Here is a 19160-nt window from a genome sequence, read left to right on the forward strand (position 1 = left end):
TATAAAAGAAGATATACTGTATGAAACATGAATAGCTATGCTTAGCATCTGTCATATGAAGAAAGACTAGAGGGGTTGGAGCCTCTGTTATAAAGTGACAGTCTGCTTCACTACTCATGAACTGGCAAATGAGAGAACTAAACGTTGGCGTATGACTCAAGGCTGCAAATTAGAGGTCGAGCCTGGTCTGGTCGACCAGCTGTGTGAGTCACAGTGACACAGTGCCTGCTAGCTGGCTGACAGTTGTGAAGCCTGATTACTAAATATCTTGGTGACATTAGACAATATGGGTTTCCTTTTCTTGTAATTGATGCCTATTAGTGTTGTCACACATATTTTCAATTAAAGCAGATGTGGCACAACAAGGTGAAATATGTAGTGGAAGGACAGCAATAGCTCAGTCAAAGTAAAAGCACCACTCATCTAAAAACAACCAAAATAAAACCAATTTGAATTCCAAGAGAGCTCACACTTCTCAAAGATTTAGCGTCAATATAAACTGAATTTATATTTGGAAATCTGGTTTTAAGGGAAATTTCCATTAAATACAATTTTCATCCATTCGGAGACTTAATGCTATGCTGTTTGTAATCATGCACCTACGTGGGCATTATGACAAGTGATCAAAGGTGGCATGTACACTTCTTATAATGATTAAATAGGTCAACACAACAGGATTTCATGTCCCCAAAAACAGCCTTTTCATCCCCTCAGCAATAGACCATCAGATAAATGCTCACATAAAAGGCCTGTTCTAAAAGCAATTGAAACAAGGAAAACTGCTGTGTAGCTGTGTGGCATTAAGCCAGAGCTGGAGCTGCCTAATATTTGGCCCTCAACACAATGATTTCTACTGACTCATTCAAACTGTAACTAACTGTACTCTCGATGCTGATCATAACTACTACAGGCGTCTATAGCACCAAAACACACCGGTCACCTTTCTGCTGTATTCACCACAGCTCTATTTTGTATCTAAAACAAATTATCATTCACATATTGGAGACATTCACAAGGATGACGATGTTGATGTGAATAAAAACAAAGTGAAAATCTGAAAAACCACAGATTTTCCCGTGTGCCAATGTGAGGCCTAGAGAAAGCAACATAGCCACCATCTCCCAGCGATACTGGAAATGGTGAGAAGTTGAGGATGCTACATACATGCAAAGCCTTAACAGGGCCTGCTCTCTCATGAGAGGGTCCCTTTGTCCTAAGAGCAGAGCTGTTTAGTATTAGTATCAGCAGACAGACAGCACTGGTGATGGAGGCAAAGGAGCCACAGTGAACACCCTCCACCTCAGAGAAGTTTTCTATAGATACTACGACTCCAAATGCTTGTGTCTTGCACACTGTACAGCATCAGGTAAAGCAACATGTACATCAGATGTAAACTGACAGAGTGCAAATCTGTTTTTGAGTGTGGTTTTTTATTCATGGCAATGTTGCCAATTAAGAGGCAGTGTTTCTGCTGGTAACATTTCTGCGTGGCGGCCCGCCACACCAAAATCTTTGCTTCTACGGCATAAAATTTAAAAAATTAAAAATCTAACCAAAACGCCTTGGGGATTCAACAGCACCTCCTGTGCAGGTACTGCAGTATTCAGTGATACAGTGATATTTAGCAGACATTCATCTAGACTGAAGCTCTGATATAAAAAAAAAAAAAGAGCTTGCTTAGGTATTTTCAGAGGAAAAGAAAAACAGACAATGTAAGTTAGGTAAACGGAGCAGGCATCAGACATTAGTGAGGGATGACGACGCATCTCTCTCCTCGCTCTGTTAAAAAGCTGGGTTATCTTAACTCTCTTTCCTTTCAGTAACGACCTTTCAGTAGTTAGCCTACCATACTTAGTTAGCTACACACTTTATGGCTGACTATTGCCACACACTTCACTGCGGCAACACACTGCTAGGCTATTTCCCCTGCGCGCTGCCCACCAACAATCCCCCCATTATGTTGCCCCCACGCCAAACTTCTTGATCCACAGGAAACACTGAGAATGGAATTTAGTTTAGTATTACTGATGTTTAAACAACTGTTATGTAATCAAATATCCAACTAGTCTAAAAAGCAGAGTGCAAAGAGCAAAGGGAGATAGTGAGCAAGAGAGACCAGAGGGCTGTGTGGCATTATTTAGTGAATAGTTGCAGAGGTCACATGGCTAAAACCAGGCTAATCTCTGATATACTTTGAGATATAGCTATGCTAAAATTATACTGGTCTGATCATCACTTTATTAGAAACCAGGCCACTTTAAACTTTCCAGTAAAGAATCAGGAAAAAACTGCAAAAATTACCCATTTCCTCTTTTAAATAAAAGTTGCTAAAAATGTACCAATTTTTGTCACAACTTTTGTACAATGTACAAAAGTTATATATTGTGAATCGTGCAAACTCACTTGTAAATAACTGCTGGATCAATACATTTAAAAAATCACTGCTAAAAAAAAGGCTGCCTTATCATCCCATTCTAAATAACATTTAATACAGCTCCACCTGTGCAGCAGTATGTTTCAGTGAGTGACAGGAGCTTGTTCCATCTTGTTTCTAAGAAATTACCTGGGGGGAAACATTCAGACTTGGGACTAATGTATGAGTACTGCAAAGAGGAACAAGAGGATAAAGAAGTTAAAAGAAATGGAGAGGGGGATGGTCTCTGACAAACATCATGCCACTTCATTCAGTCTAAAAAAGTGAACTGGTCCTATGGGCAAAGCAGCCAACAAATGATTCAGATAAAATGTGGACAGTGCTGGAGGCAACACTGATGCAGGCTTTCCTTCCCCATTTCAGTTTGTTTCTCTAGGCAGAAATAACCTGTAAAGCCTTTTGTACCTTTTACAGTATTCAACCCCATAGCAGGGTCAAATATATTGGGTCTGGATATATGAATATCTTGCTTTAATTTTTAAGCCACAGTGTAGAGCAGTGCTTCAAATAGAATTAGATTCTATTTGTGCTGGTAGCTGAATAGTATTTAAAGCCCCATTTACGCTGGCCAAAAAACCCACTAACATCGGGCTTTTGTTGGCAATGGAAAATGGTACATTCAGCATTCACTCTTGGTCAAATGACTCTGCAGTAGACATGGGTATTTATCAGCTCCGGCTGGGGCGGTGTGTCAAACAAATCATTCTCACCGACTCCGATTGGGTCGCTGAGGGTTGATTACTTATTGTGACTGTCCAGTGACAATTAGTCACACCACACGGACACAGTTTGCTCTCATGCGCACCTCAAATGTCAGGCACACAGACAGGGCCGGTAAAGAGACAGATGGGGACGGTAAAAACTTCTGATTATTAGTCCGATTATGACTGACAGGTCTGTTCTGAATCTGTTTGTGAGAGAGATTGGGATAAGGAGGGGTTGAGCGAATCAAAGCACTGTACACAGGTCTATAATGAAATAAGATTTTAGTTATTTGAAACCATAAAAAAAAAAGAAAAGAAAATCAATGTGTAGCAGTTGCTGTCGATATTGTGGTTAGCCGCCACAAATAAATCAATAAATCAATTACAAAATGTAATTACAAAATTATTCAAACTACATATATCAGTGTAGCTTATGTTGAATCTTGGGGATAGTGCCAACGTAGATCTCCACACATAAAATAAGACTAAATCTGAAGAATGAAAAATGTTTTAGTTTAAATTTTGTCACTTATGTAAAATGACATCATTTCACACCTACCTCATGTTTTCTATGTAGCCAGATACCCAGAGTGTCTGGGGAACAGAGCTTAAAGCGTTTTGCAAGGACAGAAAAAAAAAACAAGAATTGAGAGCAACAACATTCTAAATATATGGGGAACTAAGAAGTACAAGTTAGGCTTTTTGGGGCGGCCTGATGGCGGAGTGGTTAGGGTGCGTACCACATGAGCGGATGCTCTCAGCAGGCGAGCGCCGGTTCAACTCCCAACCGGCCTGACTCTTTCCTGCGTGTCGTTCCCCCTCTCTCTCTGCCCCTTTCCTGTCACTCTCTACTGTCCTGTCAATAAAGGCAAAAAATGCCCAAAAAAATATCTTTAAAAAAAAGTTAGGCTTTTAAAATGTAGCGAAAATCAGCACAACATTCAACATAATATTATTCAGTTTTGTCTAAACTACCCAGGCACCAAAAGGCACATCTCATCTCTAATTATGTCAATTAAAGGCAAAAAAATCTGTGGTATTTCCCATTAACATTTGGGCTGGAGCTCTGCCATCTGGTAAAAAGCTTGAGATTTTCCAACAAGACAGCTGGCCATTGAAATAAGAGGAAAAGTACAATACCTTCTCCTCTCATATGCAAATTTAATAAGAACTCATATTTAGCTCAGTGTTTCCTGAGCTGACTGTCTCTCTCCCTCCCTCCAAGCCCCCCTGGTGAGATAAGAAGTCTTTTCAAAATTCACTTCTTAAATCTCTTATTCCAGGAAAAAAAAAAACAGCACTCATCCCCTGACAGAACCGTCAACCAGCTGACCTTTATATTATACATACACAGTATATTATAAGACAGTATAAAATCAAGGTATTTCATCACATTGATGCAAACTGCCATGACGCAGCCTTACACACTACCCACATCACTAGCTCAGGGCTGGTCTCTTCTTACATGGACTGAAAAGCAGACAGCCTTTCAGATTCTGTGTGAGGAATTCAGTATAACTATACTGTGGGTGTTTATTTAAAACTCACTATTGATCCCTCATTACTAACAACATTTGTGCTTTAGAGTATTCTCTTGTTCCATTCTACACTGCAATAGCAAATCATTCATGGTTTCAAGTCATGGCGAGAATCTTCTAAACTAGATAATTGACTGTGGAGCAGAAAAAAAAAACACATTACCAAAAACATACAAAAATCTGTGTATATCACAATACATCACAATAAATTTCTATCAGCATGTCAAGGAAAAACAGATGTTGCCCACAAAAAAATATGATTGAAGATCAAGTTGTGCATTATCAGAAGGATGTTTTAAACTAAGTGTTTAGCTATACACATTTTCATAGAAAACGCAGAAACATTAAGTATTTATCTAATTTTTATGCATTGTCACCTCTGCATCATGCCAGCCATGACTATGTCTCTAAACACAAGGATTATGATGATTGAATATAAATCAAAAAAAGAATCATTGTGTAGGAAAACTGCAGTATGTATATTCTAATATCGTAGCTTCTTCATCAAGGTCAAAGAATGACATTAACCGTTTGCAACAGCAAAGTATCAGGCTTTGAATAAGCTTCTCATGCCTGAGGATATGGACAAGCCTGGGGTTTCACACACAGGACTTTAAATAGCTCATAATGGAACAACACCCAAACAAAAACCTTGCAGATTTTGCCTCCTTTTATCACCATGCCTTCAGCAGGGTAACATTAGCACTGCTCCTTTACAATACTTTGCTATCATACACTAGGCCACAGCATCTAGGTCTAAAATTTTGCTGTTCTGTTGCCACACTTAATTACCATGTGAACCATCACATGATGCAGCAGTGTGTTTTGAATTTTAGGCTATAGCCCAAGTTAACTGATCTTTTTTCTTTTAAAAAATGGGTTAAATGTTTATGTTTAACAAACACATCAGGCAAGGGCATGAAAATGTCAAATACAACTGAAAAAGAAAATATTGAGCTCACTCTAAAATATTGTACTGATACACTGTAGCTTTATTTGGTTTTAAATAAATAAAAAATTTAAAAAAAGGTTACTGCATGAAACTGCTACTGTGGGGGCCACTTTCACTTAACACAGGACTGATATGATTAATTACACAGGAAATAAACCTACAGCAATAAAGTAATTTCAGCTATTTCATAATGAGTATATTCATATGAGTAATACAGACAAGCACTAACACCGATTGATCAAATAGTTGTCACTTACCTTAAGGATTTCTCCACGTTTGAAACTAAGCTCATCATCAGCGGTTGCTTTGAAATCGTATTTGGCAATGGCCTCCATGGTCCTTGCTGCTTACTGGAAAACTGCTTGGTTGTGGTTGTGTGTTTCAGAGACTGAATAAAAAATAAAAACACGTATCCAGGCTTCTGTGGCCAGATGCTTTTCTCCGAGTCTCTCCTCCCGTCTATGACCCGTTCCTTTAGGGCTTAGACCTCACATAAAGGTCACAGTAAGGTACCTGCAAACCAGACATAATGTGACACTCTGTGACACTCAAATGGTTTGTTAGTTAAGATAAGTTGATGGTTGGGCAAATGTTTACTTTGAGACTTCTCATTTAAAACGTTGAATTTTCATGATCCAAAATAGAACACAAAAGTACTCATGGTCATCTCCAAAGGCAAAACTACGTGAAAGTGGGGTTTGGGCCTGCATTTTCTTGGCACCATTCATCTGGGAACAAGAGAAACTTAATGCAAAGTTCCCAACAATCAGCGCTACTATCTACATACCTTCTTGACAGCCAACCACCTTGCCTACTTAAGTAGAGCTGACAACGATACACTGGCTAAACCTGCAGTTGCTTAGTTAGAAGGATAACGCTACGTTATCCCATTAAGATGTTTGCTAATATGTTACCGTACAGCTTTGATGGGTTCACACTAATACAACTCTGCGACTCATAAGGCCATTAAATCTGACAGCCAAAGGCATGGCAAATTATCTGCAGATACAAACTTTGTTTGCCTTTTTCCCCAAAAATCAATCCATCTCTCGTCTCAGCTAATCAGTTCATGAGTCAGTTAAGAAAGTCCGAAAATGTAAGCGTGAACATTGTTTACAATAATACAAAAATTAAAAAAAAAAAATCAAAGACTACTATAGGCAGACTGAAAACAAACGAGCAAAAAAAGCACATCGGGTGATGGAGGTATTTAAGACAAGGTAATGAAGAGAGAAACTGAAGTCTGAAGGGGAGCAGTCCTACAATTATCCTCTAGTATTATCCATCCTCCGTGGGCTCCTTGCTGTCAGAAATGTGAGATGTAACATCCACACCGGGTCATTTTCAGCCCCGGCCGCGTTTTTACCGTTTTCACGCGAGTTCGAGTGAATCGATTCCGTTCCAGCAAACAGACTGCGCCCAGTGTTCTAGAACGCTGGAGCTAGCATGCCGGCTAACGGTCGGGCAACAATAACTGCGATGCAGTGTGTTTATCAAACTTAACCAATCTAATTTTTCACAACGGCTGGATTAACGATAACATTACTTAAAACAAGTGGACAGTTTAAAACAAACACCAGATGTTTATCAACGTCCGAGGCCTACTGGCTAGCTTCACGTTGGCAAATGTGAAAAGGAAGAAAACACCTTTTTTTTCATAGCGCAAGCTGTTGTTGCTAGCTTAGTGGCACAGTTAGCTCAGCTAACGTTACTGAACTTGACTAGCCTGCGTCGTGAAAGGAAACAGCACACAACTTTTATGAAAAGAGAAAGCGTCAGTAAAACTCACCACTCGAGATATTCCGTTTCAGTGCTGCCACTGTAACAAACAAAAACCTGTCGTGTAACTATCCACTCCCTGTTTCCTCTAGAGAGGCAACAAACGATGTAGGTCTGGTGTCGCTTACACTCCGTCCTACGAGCCTAAATCTAGCTACTAGCATAAGGTTTGCGACGTTTATTTCCGCTTCCTTCCACAGCGCTGGGAGGGTCGGCGTGCTGTTGTGACTGGAGCTCCTCCCTGTCAGTCTGCTCCACTGGTCTGTCAAACCCACCACAGACCTGTTACTCTCACCTGCGACTGGCTATTTCAGTTATTTCATATCACACGCTATGTATGACATCAATCAATCAATCAATCAATCAATCAATCAATCAACCAACCAACCAACCAACCAACCAATCTATCTATCTATCTATCTATCTATCTATCTATCTATCTATCTATCTATCTATCTATGTAACCTGTAATTAAAATGTTTTTATTATCTGTTTACCTGTCTGACTCAGCGAGATTAGACCTAAAGGGTTAAACCACACAGATTCATCCAAGTCAGTCATTAAATATTAACTTAGGGTGAAACAAAGCAAGGTGGGCCATGAGATAAAGTAGGCTGGATAAGGTTGGAGCATGCTACTGTAAGATTCACGGCTGTGTAATAACGTCAAACTGCTGCCACAACAGTGCTTGACATCTGAATTTCACAGAGGTAGACTGGGCCAATGCACAGAACTGCACAGATGTGCTCTGGTAGTGTAAGCTGCACTCCTCTGTAACGAGATTCAAGTGTCTTGATGGCCTCTATCAGTCAAAAGAGTGTGATTGATAAATCAGGCCTTCTTAAAAACTAATCACATATTATTGACACACTCCAGATTTATGAACATGCCTGGATATGTCACATGCAAAGCAGCGAAAAATGCAGACGCTATTTAGATTATGTTCATTTGCCAAATGAACAAATAAATACATAAATATTTATTTTATTCTAATTCTCTTTTTTCTTTTTTTTCTTTCCTTCCTGTTTTATCTTCTTGACTATTTTATATTTGTCAAAACACTCTGAGCTGCATTCTGTGTCTGAAAAGTGCTATATAAATAAAGTTTATTATTATTATTATTATTATTATTATTATCAAATAAATAGAAATAGCCCCTATATTACACTTCTTCACATCCGTGTTGTCAACAGAGAGTGAGTGTGTTTGTTGTTACCTTTATCCCACTGCACAACCCATTATTTGATAAATATTTTGTTGTCTTTCTTTGTTTTCATGTTTCGGCCATCTGCTTTCAATTCTGACTTGTCCATCTGTGGCAACAGAGAGATGTTAATACCTTGACAACACTGCCACCTAGTGGAAATATTAATCATTATGCCTCAATAATACAAGAGCTCGCTGTACAGTGCAAGCAGATTGCCATGCACGGCTGAAGTTCACATCAGAAGGGCACAGAGTTGCAAGTGAAATCCAGGAATGTCGTAAAAGCAGTGCCGGTACGAGATATGAAGGTTTGTATATTTTAGAGACAAAACAATGTCAGTGAAATAACTCAGTTGGGCAGGAGGCTACTGGAGATAGTACATGAGCAATGGATTGTTTATTAAAACAGCTCTGTAGATGAGGTGGAGAAAGCCAGCAAATCATAATGACGAGGTAAAACTTGACCAACCATGCACGTCTCTCTCTCTCTCTCTCTCTCTCTCTCTCTCTGTCTGTCTGTGTCGTCGCTCCCAGCCCCCGGTCTCTCCCTCCCTCGGTGGGGGCTTAGAGCTTTAGCCTGTGTCTGTTCTCTGGACGGAAGCACAATGACAAACGACAACAGCGGAAAATACCTGTTTACTGGGGTTCGACCTGTTTGCCTCCTTACTAGCTGGCAGAATCAGGCTGACAGACCTGCGAACCCTGATGAAGTCTTTTGGATAAGTTAAATTGTTTTCTTTCTTTTGTCTGAGTCGAGCTATTATTATATATAATCATTTTATGCTGCTGTTCCCATGGTATCTTATGTTTGAAATAACGGTTATGTAAGTTATAATAATAATAATAATTATTATTATTATACACCATTACCATACACCAATGCAGACCATTTTATAGAAATACTACCAAAAGCTATTTGGGATGGATTTTGCCTACTTATCAAATTCATCTGTTTCATCCTTCAGTCCTGGGAATCTAGAGGAAGGTAGGTTGTTTATTCTTCAATTTTTTTTTATTTTTATTTTTTTAAATTGAGCATCAGACTATTGAATTTCACCCAGCACAGAATGTTTGTGTCATAACTGTAAAGCTATCTTTTTAAAAAATGAAGGTTTATCTGCAAATGTTGAGTTTTAATATTCTATTATTTATTCATATATGATATTAGTGAGTGATTATTGTCGCCTTCATGACTTAGATATAAATGGAAACAAAGAGATTTATGAAAAAAAAAATCACCGACATTAATATGCAAGTGACTGACAGGGAACCTTCTTTTTGCCAGATCATGAGCAGTACAACAACGTGCTCATGCCCAGCATCTTTGGTGTCATCTGTTTCTTTGGGATCTTTGGAAACTGTATAGTCATCTACACCATTGTGAAGAAGACCAAGCTCTGTTCCCAGCAAACAGTACCAGACATATTTATCTTCAGTTTGTCCATCGCAGACCTCCTCTTTCTCCTTGGCATGCCTTTTCTTATTCACCAGCTCGTGGGTAATGGCTCCTGGTGCTTTGGTGGCACCATGTGCACTGTCATCACAGCGCTTGACTCCAATAGCCAGATTGTCAGTACCTACATCCTGACTGTAATGACTCTGGATCGCTATCTGGCCACTGTGCATCCCATCCGCTTCAAACACATTCGAACCCCCTTCATGGCCGGGGCAGCAGTAGCTCTGGTGTGGGTGTTTTCTCTGGTCTCCATCACTCCAGTCTGGATGTACACAGGACTCATGCGTCTCAAGGACGGCTCGGTCGGCTGTGCCCTCCTGTTGCCCAACCCTGCTACAGATACATACTGGTTCACCCTCTACCAGTTCTTCTTGGCGTTTGCTCTGCCTTTGGTGGTCATCTGTGGGGTCTTCTTCAAGATTCTCCAAAACATGTCAGCTACCGTTGCTCCACTGCCCCAGCGCAGCCTGAGGGTGCGGACGAGAAAGGTGACCTCTATGGCAGTGGCCATTTGCCTGGCATTTTTCATCTGCTGGGCCCCCTACTACATCTTGCAGCTGGCCCACCTGGGGGTACAGCGGCCCACTTTTGCTTTCCTGTATGCCTACAACATCGCCATCAGCATGGGCTACGCCAACAGCTGCATAAACCCATTTATCTACATCATTTTAAGTGAAACATTCAAGAGGCAGTTCATTGTAGCCATTCGTCCGTCCCACAGGGTTTTCAGAGTTGCCCCTGCTCTGGCTGATGGCAGTATGAGTCTGAGGATGGCAGCAGACAGCTCGCATCCATCTCACTCGCGGTCATCAAGAGAACTCCTTCAGAACATGCTCCCTGTCACTGTGGCTGTGCACTGAGATGGACAGTTAACCTGCCAGTCCATGACCGCTGCCAACCACCACTGCCAGCAAATCAACCATCTGCCGCTACTGACCACTCTGATTTCCCCAGAAAGCACCTCTGTTTACATGAAGGCATAATGAAGGAGGCATCTTCATTCCAGATGGGACTCTACTGAACTATACGCTAGTATAGTTTTCTTCTATCTTATTTTTAGACTCAGCAAACTGAATCAGAAAACGGAGTCGGATATTGAACAATTGAATGAATCGTCATTATTGTGCCTCTGCATAATTTTTTAATTAGCATTTGAAAAGGCTGATATTGTCAAAGGATCTAATATGGTAGAATTAAGGCCATGAAACTGATAATATGTATTAGTCCATCGTGTTATCTTCACCATGCAAAATAAAATGAATCACGTGATTCTGCAGACCTTGATTCTGTATTTCATCATACAATCTTCATATCTGAACTATCATTTATACATATTTGTTTTGTGTCAGTATTGTTGGATTACAGAACCTATTGTGCATTTCATGATGTCTGTCATACAGGTTTGCCAGTGTATATGACAGCCATGGTGCTCACACCCTGATCATCCTGTGAATAGCAAATATATGGCTCTTGTATTTTACAACCAAAATCACTGAATCCATTTGTGTGGCACCAACTGCAGCTTGTCACCGTTTAAAAGCTGTCATTTTTTCTATATTGTGGCTGTTTTTTTAATGGCCTGCTTACTGTGACATTGCTTGCATATTAAAACCTCTGAAACATCATAAAAACCAAAAACAAAACAGTGTTTGGCAGCACCATTATAGCTTGTAGCAACAGTAGTAATTAGACAGAGTGTAAGAAGCAGAGCTAGTGGCCTTTTTACATGTGCTGCTTTTTATAAACCATGTGACTGATGTGTTTCACTGACTAAGTGGGGACAGATTGCATGCTCTGATTTAGTGAGGACAGAAAGTTTGCATCACTCGATGACTGCATTTTAAATGAACATTTTTCCTGTGGGAGGTGATGGTCTATAGGCCCTGTTTATTTTACAGTGCTAACTCTGTAGAAAGCTGATCAATCTCGTCAATCTCATTTTATCCAGTGTGACATTATACTGTATCGATGTGGCCACTGTGGCTTGTGACGCTGTGATGCAGGTATTTGTCTCTGTGTATTTAACTGGGCAACTTTACTATGATGTGAACGCTTTGGAAATGTGCTCTTTGTAACCTGCTGTATGTTTGAACTGGTTAATCCTACTCCAGGACTGTTTTTGACATGCAGAAAGCGTCAATAAAGTGTTGAACTCAACTGAAATATCTCCAGTCTGTCACGACTCTGGCTGTAGATTGTTTTTTTTGTTCTCCCTTCCCTTGTGTTTCTTTGTGTCTTCCTTGTTCTCCCTTGTGTCACCTCCTCCCTTTTTTTCTGTGTATGTGTGTGTGTTGTGGCTGTTTCTACTTCTCCTGGCTCCTGGTGTTACTACACACTCTGAGGAATCCACTCATCTCCAACTGCTAAAGTACAGGCTCACCCTTCACTACTCGCCAGAGAAGCACTAGCAACTCCCTAGACTCCCTAGTCTTGACTTGAGCTATCTCTCATGCTCTGTGCTTACCAGGTTTTCTCCTGGGCCTCAGTGATCCCTTGAGCCAGACTAGAACTCCAGCCCATGCTGCCTCCTCATCTGCCAAACTACACCTCAAACCTCAAACCCAGCCTGCCTCCACCCTCACCCTTCACCACCCTTCAATCCTGTTCAACTATTTTTCTAACAGATACCTTTGCACCACACCCGCTGAGTCCTGTGACTGCATATGGGTCCAAACAGTACCTGAACCGTTATACATTCAGCTGTATGCAAGGTCGTGTTTTAAGTTGAACGTATTTTGTGTAGTTTTCTCAAACTGCAAAGGTGTTTCATTTTTCTTCCTTTAAGTAGGAGGATTTACTGCTCATCCAAATTTTGGATAGTAGGAATCAAAGTATCTGGAAGAAGGTTATAAGAGGTTTGGATTTTTCATTAGTTTTTTTTATTATTATTTCATTTTGACTTCTTGTTTAAAATGCCAGCTTAGTTTTAATTCATATTTGAAGTAGGTTCGCTTGTTTTGATTTTTATTTTTAGTGTCGTTTTAGTTCCGTTTTTATTGGTTTCAGTTTTTTTTTAGTAATATGGGGGTTTGTTAGGGGCAAGATTAAAAAAAATCAGAAAAAGTATTGTGCAATAAAAACTCAAGTGATTGTGTTGTGTGTTGATCAATGTGTTTGTATAGTTAACCAGAAACAACAACAACAGTACATACAGTGTAGATATGAGCACAAATATGTAAACAGGCGACACAAGCTGCAGCTTCAAGTGCAAAATGTGTGTAATACTGCTTCTGAGGTCAAATGCAGGTCGAGTGAATCTGAAAAAACAAAAAAACAAAAACTCAACAACCCAACAAACTCTCGAGTTTGACTCATTTAGATGAACATACTCAAAATGAACTCATCAACAAACTGGACCGTCCAGCACGAGTCATATGTGTTGCAGAGAGAAGTGTAAAAATGGTGCAGAGGACATGTAGAGTATTTCTGTCTGAGGTAATGGTGCAACCATGAAAACACACAGTCTTGTGTTTAATGCTTCCTGTGAGCAACACATGCAGGGAGAAACAGATACAGAATAGGTATGTGATCTAAAAGTTTTTGTTTTTTTTTTTATCAAAGAAAATTACATTTAATTTATTTTAAAAAATCTTTTTCGACGCTCAGATTCATTGTAAGACTCGTTGGTGTGAGTACAGATAGGTTTATAAGACCCTGTGGTTAAGTCTAACCATCCTTGTAATAAGATTTTGACTCTTCTGCAGCAGACGCAGTGTGTGTTGTGCAGGACTTTGAAACATTTGCAGATAAATACCAGTGACTCTTGCTGTGTATGAAGTGCAGAGAACTGCAGCTTTTGAAACTCACCCTCTGCCCTGTATTCTCTCAATCTATTGAAAAATACAGTAAATGTTGATGTCAGTGTGAACCACAGATAGCAGTGAGTCATGACACATCCTTGAGCTGGGCTTTCATGTTCACAGTGTAGGAAAAGTCACAGTGAAAGTATAAAAGATAGCACAAAGGTCCAGGCACCGATGCAGAGGTGAACCCAGGGATGAATTAGTGAACAGAGCCTTGGTCTGAAGTGATGGCTAATGATTCTTGTTGGAAAGTCAAACAAACAGCCACAAAGAGACACAAAACAACCACAAGGGGATGAAAAAACCAGACACAAAATGAGGAATAAAACGACCAAAAAGAAATGCAAAATTAACATTAAAAGATGCAAATGGCTATGAAGAGATGAGACAGAAAGAGACACGACTCAAAAGGACCATAAAGAGATGTAGAATAAATACAAAGAGAAGTGTGACAAAGAGACTAAAAATGACTACAGAGTCACACAAAACTCCTCTTTGGTGGTAGGAATAGAATTAATACAAAGAAATCAATAGCGCAGTGGTTCTCAAACCAAAGGGCACGCCCCCCAGAGTTATGAAAAGGGGGCACAGCAAGGCTAAATATAACAAGGTTGTTAAAGGACTGTCAGGTAAATGTAAAGCAGACGATGAATCGACACCAAACATCACAGCTACAAAAACAAAGACTAGAAGATACGATGAGGCATATACCTCGTGCTTGGCTTCATCCAGTACAGCAGTGGGTAATGAAGAAAGACCCATCCCTCTCTCAGGCAATACTGTCTCCATGCACATTTATGACATGTCAAAAGATCAAAAGATACAGAGAGGCAGCTCAATGATAAGATTTGAGACAAGTTCTTTTCTCTGCAGATGTGACAGTAACAAAGACTGTTTATTGATAACATATGTGAGGTTCATTAATGCCGATGATTTTAAGGCATGGTTTGCTTTTCTGTGTGTATCAAACAGAGCCACTGCAGATGACTTGTTCAGAATCACTGACAGTTATTTGAAAGAGGCTGATCTGAAATGGGAGGACTGTTGGGATGTGATCTGCACAGATGGGGCTCAGACAATAGCTGGGAAACAAGGAGGGCTGCAGTGGACACACTGTATAATACACCAAGATGAACTACTGTCTACACAGCTGAGTCCTGAGCTGAACAATGTAATGGCGGACATCATTAATAGCCTACATCAAAACAATTTTCTCCACGCTGTGGGAGGAAATGGGATCTGATCACACAGTTGTTTTGTTCTCAGTGAGTCCCGATGGCCGATGGCCGTCACATGGGAAGGTTTTATCCAGGGTCCAGGGGTGAGGGATGAGATCAGAATCTTCTCGGAGGAAGAGAGTAATGAACTTGCCAACAAGTTAAACAGTTACTTCCTCATGAAACCTGCTTACCTCATAGACATGTTTCAGAAACTCACTGAACTAAATCTGCAGATGCTGGTCACCAACACACACCTTCCACAGCTGGCAGATTAAGTGGGCCCCTGCAGACAAAGTTTGGGTACCACTGCAATAGAGGATAGTGGCTTTCATGTGGATTCAATTAAAAACTATTTTGAATATTTTGAATGTTTCTTGTATATGAACATGATTTGTCTTCTGTAAGTTGGGGATCCATGACCCAGAGTTTTACATTTTCACTAATTTGCCATTTTCATTCATTTGATTTCCATGATGGCACTATTATGTCTTTCAGTTTCCTCAGCCCAAACAGTCTTTAGATGCCAGTAATTAGCAGTGCACATTCCTCTGTCTGCTTCATAAACCAAAGAACTAATTCTTTGTTGATTTCTCTGGTTTGCCCATCCCAGTTGGACCATATCCAAGACAGTCGATAAACAAACAACATGCCCATGACTCACTGTCAAGCCAAAATAATGGGAAAGAAAAGCAGAGCTCATCTTTATGGATGTCATTTCATTTAAAAGTGCTAAATGGAAATCTCATAATAAGCAGCTTAAAATGGATGTAAAACCATCAAACTTCCACCACCTCCCTCTGATTTTCAGTGATGACGTCCTTCTGTGATGGTGATAAAGCGTGAACAGCAACAATAACCTCAGGACAGTAAAACACCATCACACCAACCTCCACATGAGCAAAGGGAACAATTACTCACGCCATGATGAATTTGGTCCAAAGGCAGGTGCCTATCTCAAGTTCTCACAAACACCCACATGACTCCTTTATCATGCTGAATATATTCAGAGCACAGATGTGTGTGAACTCCTCAACGAGGAAAGACTGGAAGTCTATGTACACAAGGTCCTCTGAGATGTGCCTGTATTAAATTGCTTGGAATAAATGTCAACAGATATGAAAAAGACATTAAAAAGTTTAAAAGAGTTTTACTGTTTGTGCGTTTAATATTTTAAGTATAGTTCTATGCTAGTAGTTGTGTCCTTTTACTCATGTAAAAAGCATGGATTTTACATGCAAGGACTTCTACCCCATAGTATTTTATTACTTAAGTGAAAGATCTCAGTATTTCATGTCATCTCTCTCTCCCCAAACAAGTGAATGTGCATAATATCCAAAATGTTGAATTATGCCTTTAAACATTAACTTACCAAAAAGCATATAAAATACACAGTTTACTTGGAAAGAAAAATAGTAACTTTTGTTTTACCTGTTGCAAAACATAACTATTTATTTCTTTTTTTATTCAGTAGTGTGCATCCATGCTGACACACTGATGAGGAAGCCCAATGCAGGGACTGGTATTTCAACTGAGTTTTAACTAAATGGAAATCAAAAATGTGAAAATGTATGACTTAGCAGCATCATCATGTCTACAGTGGTAAGTCACATTAAAATGAGGATTCTGGACAGGATGACGTCAGCAGCATCAGCCATATCCAGACTGATTAAACCCTCTCAACCTGATGCATTGATCCTGTGCTATTAATAATTTATAAGCATCTTTTCCCCCTCACATCCTGGATGGTCACTTGGAGCGGTTTAGTCAGTTTTTAGAAAAAATTGAAGTCCACTTACAGAGAAAAAAAACATAGGATTGATGTCAGATTGGATAAAAGGATGAAAGAATAAAAAGGAAAAAGCAAGCTGCATTTAATTTTGGGAATTAACAACACAATTTCACGCTGGTGAGTTCAAGTGTAGCCTGTGTCATTCAGGCATTTACTTGCAGTGTCCAACCAGTTGAATTTCAAATAAGCAGCAATGTTTTTCATGTAGGTTATCATATTTTGTATTTTGTGTGTGTGTGTGTGTGTGTGTGTGTGTGTGTGTGTGTGTGTGTAAATTCCAGCAACAAATTGGATACTGACTGCTCCCCTGACATCAAAGAAAGCACCAGGAGCTGAATGTGCTGATTATTATGTTGTACATCTAATCTCCATTAGCTTCCATCTTCCTGAAAGGTTCCCTACACAGTAAGTGGAAAACATTTTGTAACTTGCACATCAGGTCTTCTGTATGAAGCAGATTTAATTAGATTTGCTGCAGAAATGTACATATTAAAAGAAATGTTCTATTAAAAAAAACACCCTTTATGTATCTGACAAAAAAGGGACCAAGTAAAGTAAGTAAGTAAGACTCTGAGAGACTGACATGACAGACTTATTAAATAACAAACTGAACCTCCTACAGGCCTAATGTTTGGCTAGACTACAGTATCAGCTTGATACTTTGGGTAGCTTCTGGAAGTTTCTTCCATCTCCACACAGGATCTCCAGCGCTCAGCCAGAGGGTCCATCTGGTTCTTGGTCACCTCTTTTACCCTTCTCCTCCAGTTGGTCAGTACAGCCAGGTGATCAGCTCTAGGAAGAGTCCTGGTTGTTCCACACTTGCTCCATTTAAGAATGATGGAGGCCACTGTGGGAATTCTTGGGAACCTTCAATGCAGCAGAATTTTTTATAGCCTTTCCCCAGATCTGTGTCGCAACACAATCCTGTGTCTCAGCGCTGCAGGCAGTTCTTTCCACCTCTTGGCTTGGTTTTTGCTCTGATCATTGTCAGCTGTGAGACCTCATATAGACAGGCGTGTGCTTTTCCAAATCATGTTCAATTAGCTGAATTGACCACAGGTTGACTCCAATCAAACATCTCAGAGATGATCAAGAGAAATGGGAGGCACCTGTGTTAAATTTCAAGCGCCGTAACAAAGTCTCTGAATATTGACAACAATGTCAATGTGATATTTCAGTTTTTCCTTTTTAATAAATTTGCAATTTTGTTTTCACTTTGTCATTATTGGGTATTGAGTGTAGACTGATGAGGGACAAAACGAATTTAAATGATTTTAGCAAAATATAAAAAAGTGAAAAAACTGAAGGGGTGTGAAGATGCTGACCTCCAATGGTTTTTCTTCTCTGCAGTGATGCACATCAGCACTCCAGCACCCCCCCCCCCCCCACCCCCCCGACATTACTGCCGAGTGTGGTCTGTGGACCCCAGGTCTGTGAGCCAATGTGACACAATAGCATAAAAGCAAACAGGCAACAACTATAGTTCATATTTCATTTATAACACCGCTTTTCAAGATGAAATCAGGGTTTGATATATTTTTATTGTCTTTTGTAAACTATTGATTTAAAGTTCATGCGAGATTCCTTTGAATTATACTTGCACATCTGTTCATCCTTGTGATAAGTGTCTACCAACCCATATATGACGGTGATTAGATTATTATGATGTCAATGATCATTTTGCTATACACATATCCCTTGTTTCCTGCCTGTGGATATTTGCCTGAGGAAGACCTGCACTTGGTCCCTGATAAAACTAAATGAGCTATGACTCCTGTGTGACTGGTTAATTCTCTCATAATTAGCACCTGTTCCAGAGGTGGACAGCTACTCTGACTTGGTTTAGCACAAAGCCATTTAGGAAAAGAGTGAAGATAATCTAGGCAGATGTGCTTTTGGTGGTGTTGGTAGAATTTGGTGGGAGGTAACAGTAAAGATATTTCAAGGTTACCATGATGTTGATTAGTGGCAGCTGTCTTCCTTTGCCATAGACACTGAATACGCTCATATACATTCATTCACTTCATTCAGGCACCATGGCTGCATGTCAAGCTTGAAAATGCTCTGAAGTTTCTCAGTAGTCTGGCCTTACTTTGCTGTGTTTCAGCCTTTATCAGAGCTCTGGAGCTCTGCTATTCTAGCTGATAGGTTGCTTGATTTTAGCAGCATGATGGATTCACTCAGAAATAACACACTGTTTCAACTTGAATTCTAAGAAACAGCACAGCCGCCTGATGTGAGCCAGAGATAACAATAATGAAACACTCAGCTCCACTGAA

At 39.9% G+C, this 19160-nt stretch overlaps 2 protein-coding genes across 4 annotated transcripts in view; one reads left to right on the forward strand and one right to left on the reverse strand.

Moving 5' to 3' along the window:
- The window catches only part of grb2b (growth factor receptor-bound protein 2b), a 29169-nt gene extending 21517 nt beyond the window's left edge, over positions 1–7652 (reverse strand). Inside the window, exons 1-2 of one of the 2 annotated variants that reach the window (XM_071474467.1) lie at positions 7418–7652; positions 5886–6141 (exon numbers count right to left, since the gene is read on the reverse strand). In XM_071474467.1, coding sequence (XP_071330568.1) covers positions 5886–5963 — 78 coding nt within the window. In that variant the 5' untranslated portion in view covers positions 5964–6141; positions 7418–7652. Of the gene's footprint in view, positions 1–5885; positions 6142–6891; positions 7376–7417 lie in introns of those variants that run through there. The other variant, XM_071474468.1, reaches the window with a different exon arrangement.
- Positions 7653–8629: 977 nt separating this feature from the next.
- Positions 8630–12510, forward strand: mchr1b (melanin-concentrating hormone receptor 1b). 2 transcript variants are annotated; one of them, XM_071474466.1, is made up of 3 exons: positions 8630–8921; positions 9148–9598; positions 9899–12510. In XM_071474466.1, exons 2-3 carry the CDS (start codon positions 9535–9537, stop codon positions 10927–10929), a joined length of 1095 nt encoding a protein of 364 aa, XP_071330567.1. In that variant the 5' UTR covers positions 8630–8921; positions 9148–9534; the 3' UTR covers positions 10930–12510. The 2 variants fall into 2 exon arrangements, with proteins under 2 accessions (XP_071330567.1, XP_071330566.1); XM_071474465.1 differs by having other exon boundaries at positions 8630–9598.
- The last annotated feature ends 6650 nt before the right edge of the window (positions 12511–19160 follow it).

The sequence above is a fragment of the Trachinotus anak genome, unplaced genomic scaffold (genome assembly GCF_046630095.1).
Source record: "Trachinotus anak isolate AG129_WGS33_773 ecotype Australia unplaced genomic scaffold, CSIRO_AGI_Tana_v1 ptg000003l, whole genome shotgun sequence".
NCBI classification, from domain to species: Eukaryota; Metazoa; Chordata; class Actinopteri; order Carangiformes; family Carangidae; genus Trachinotus; species Trachinotus anak.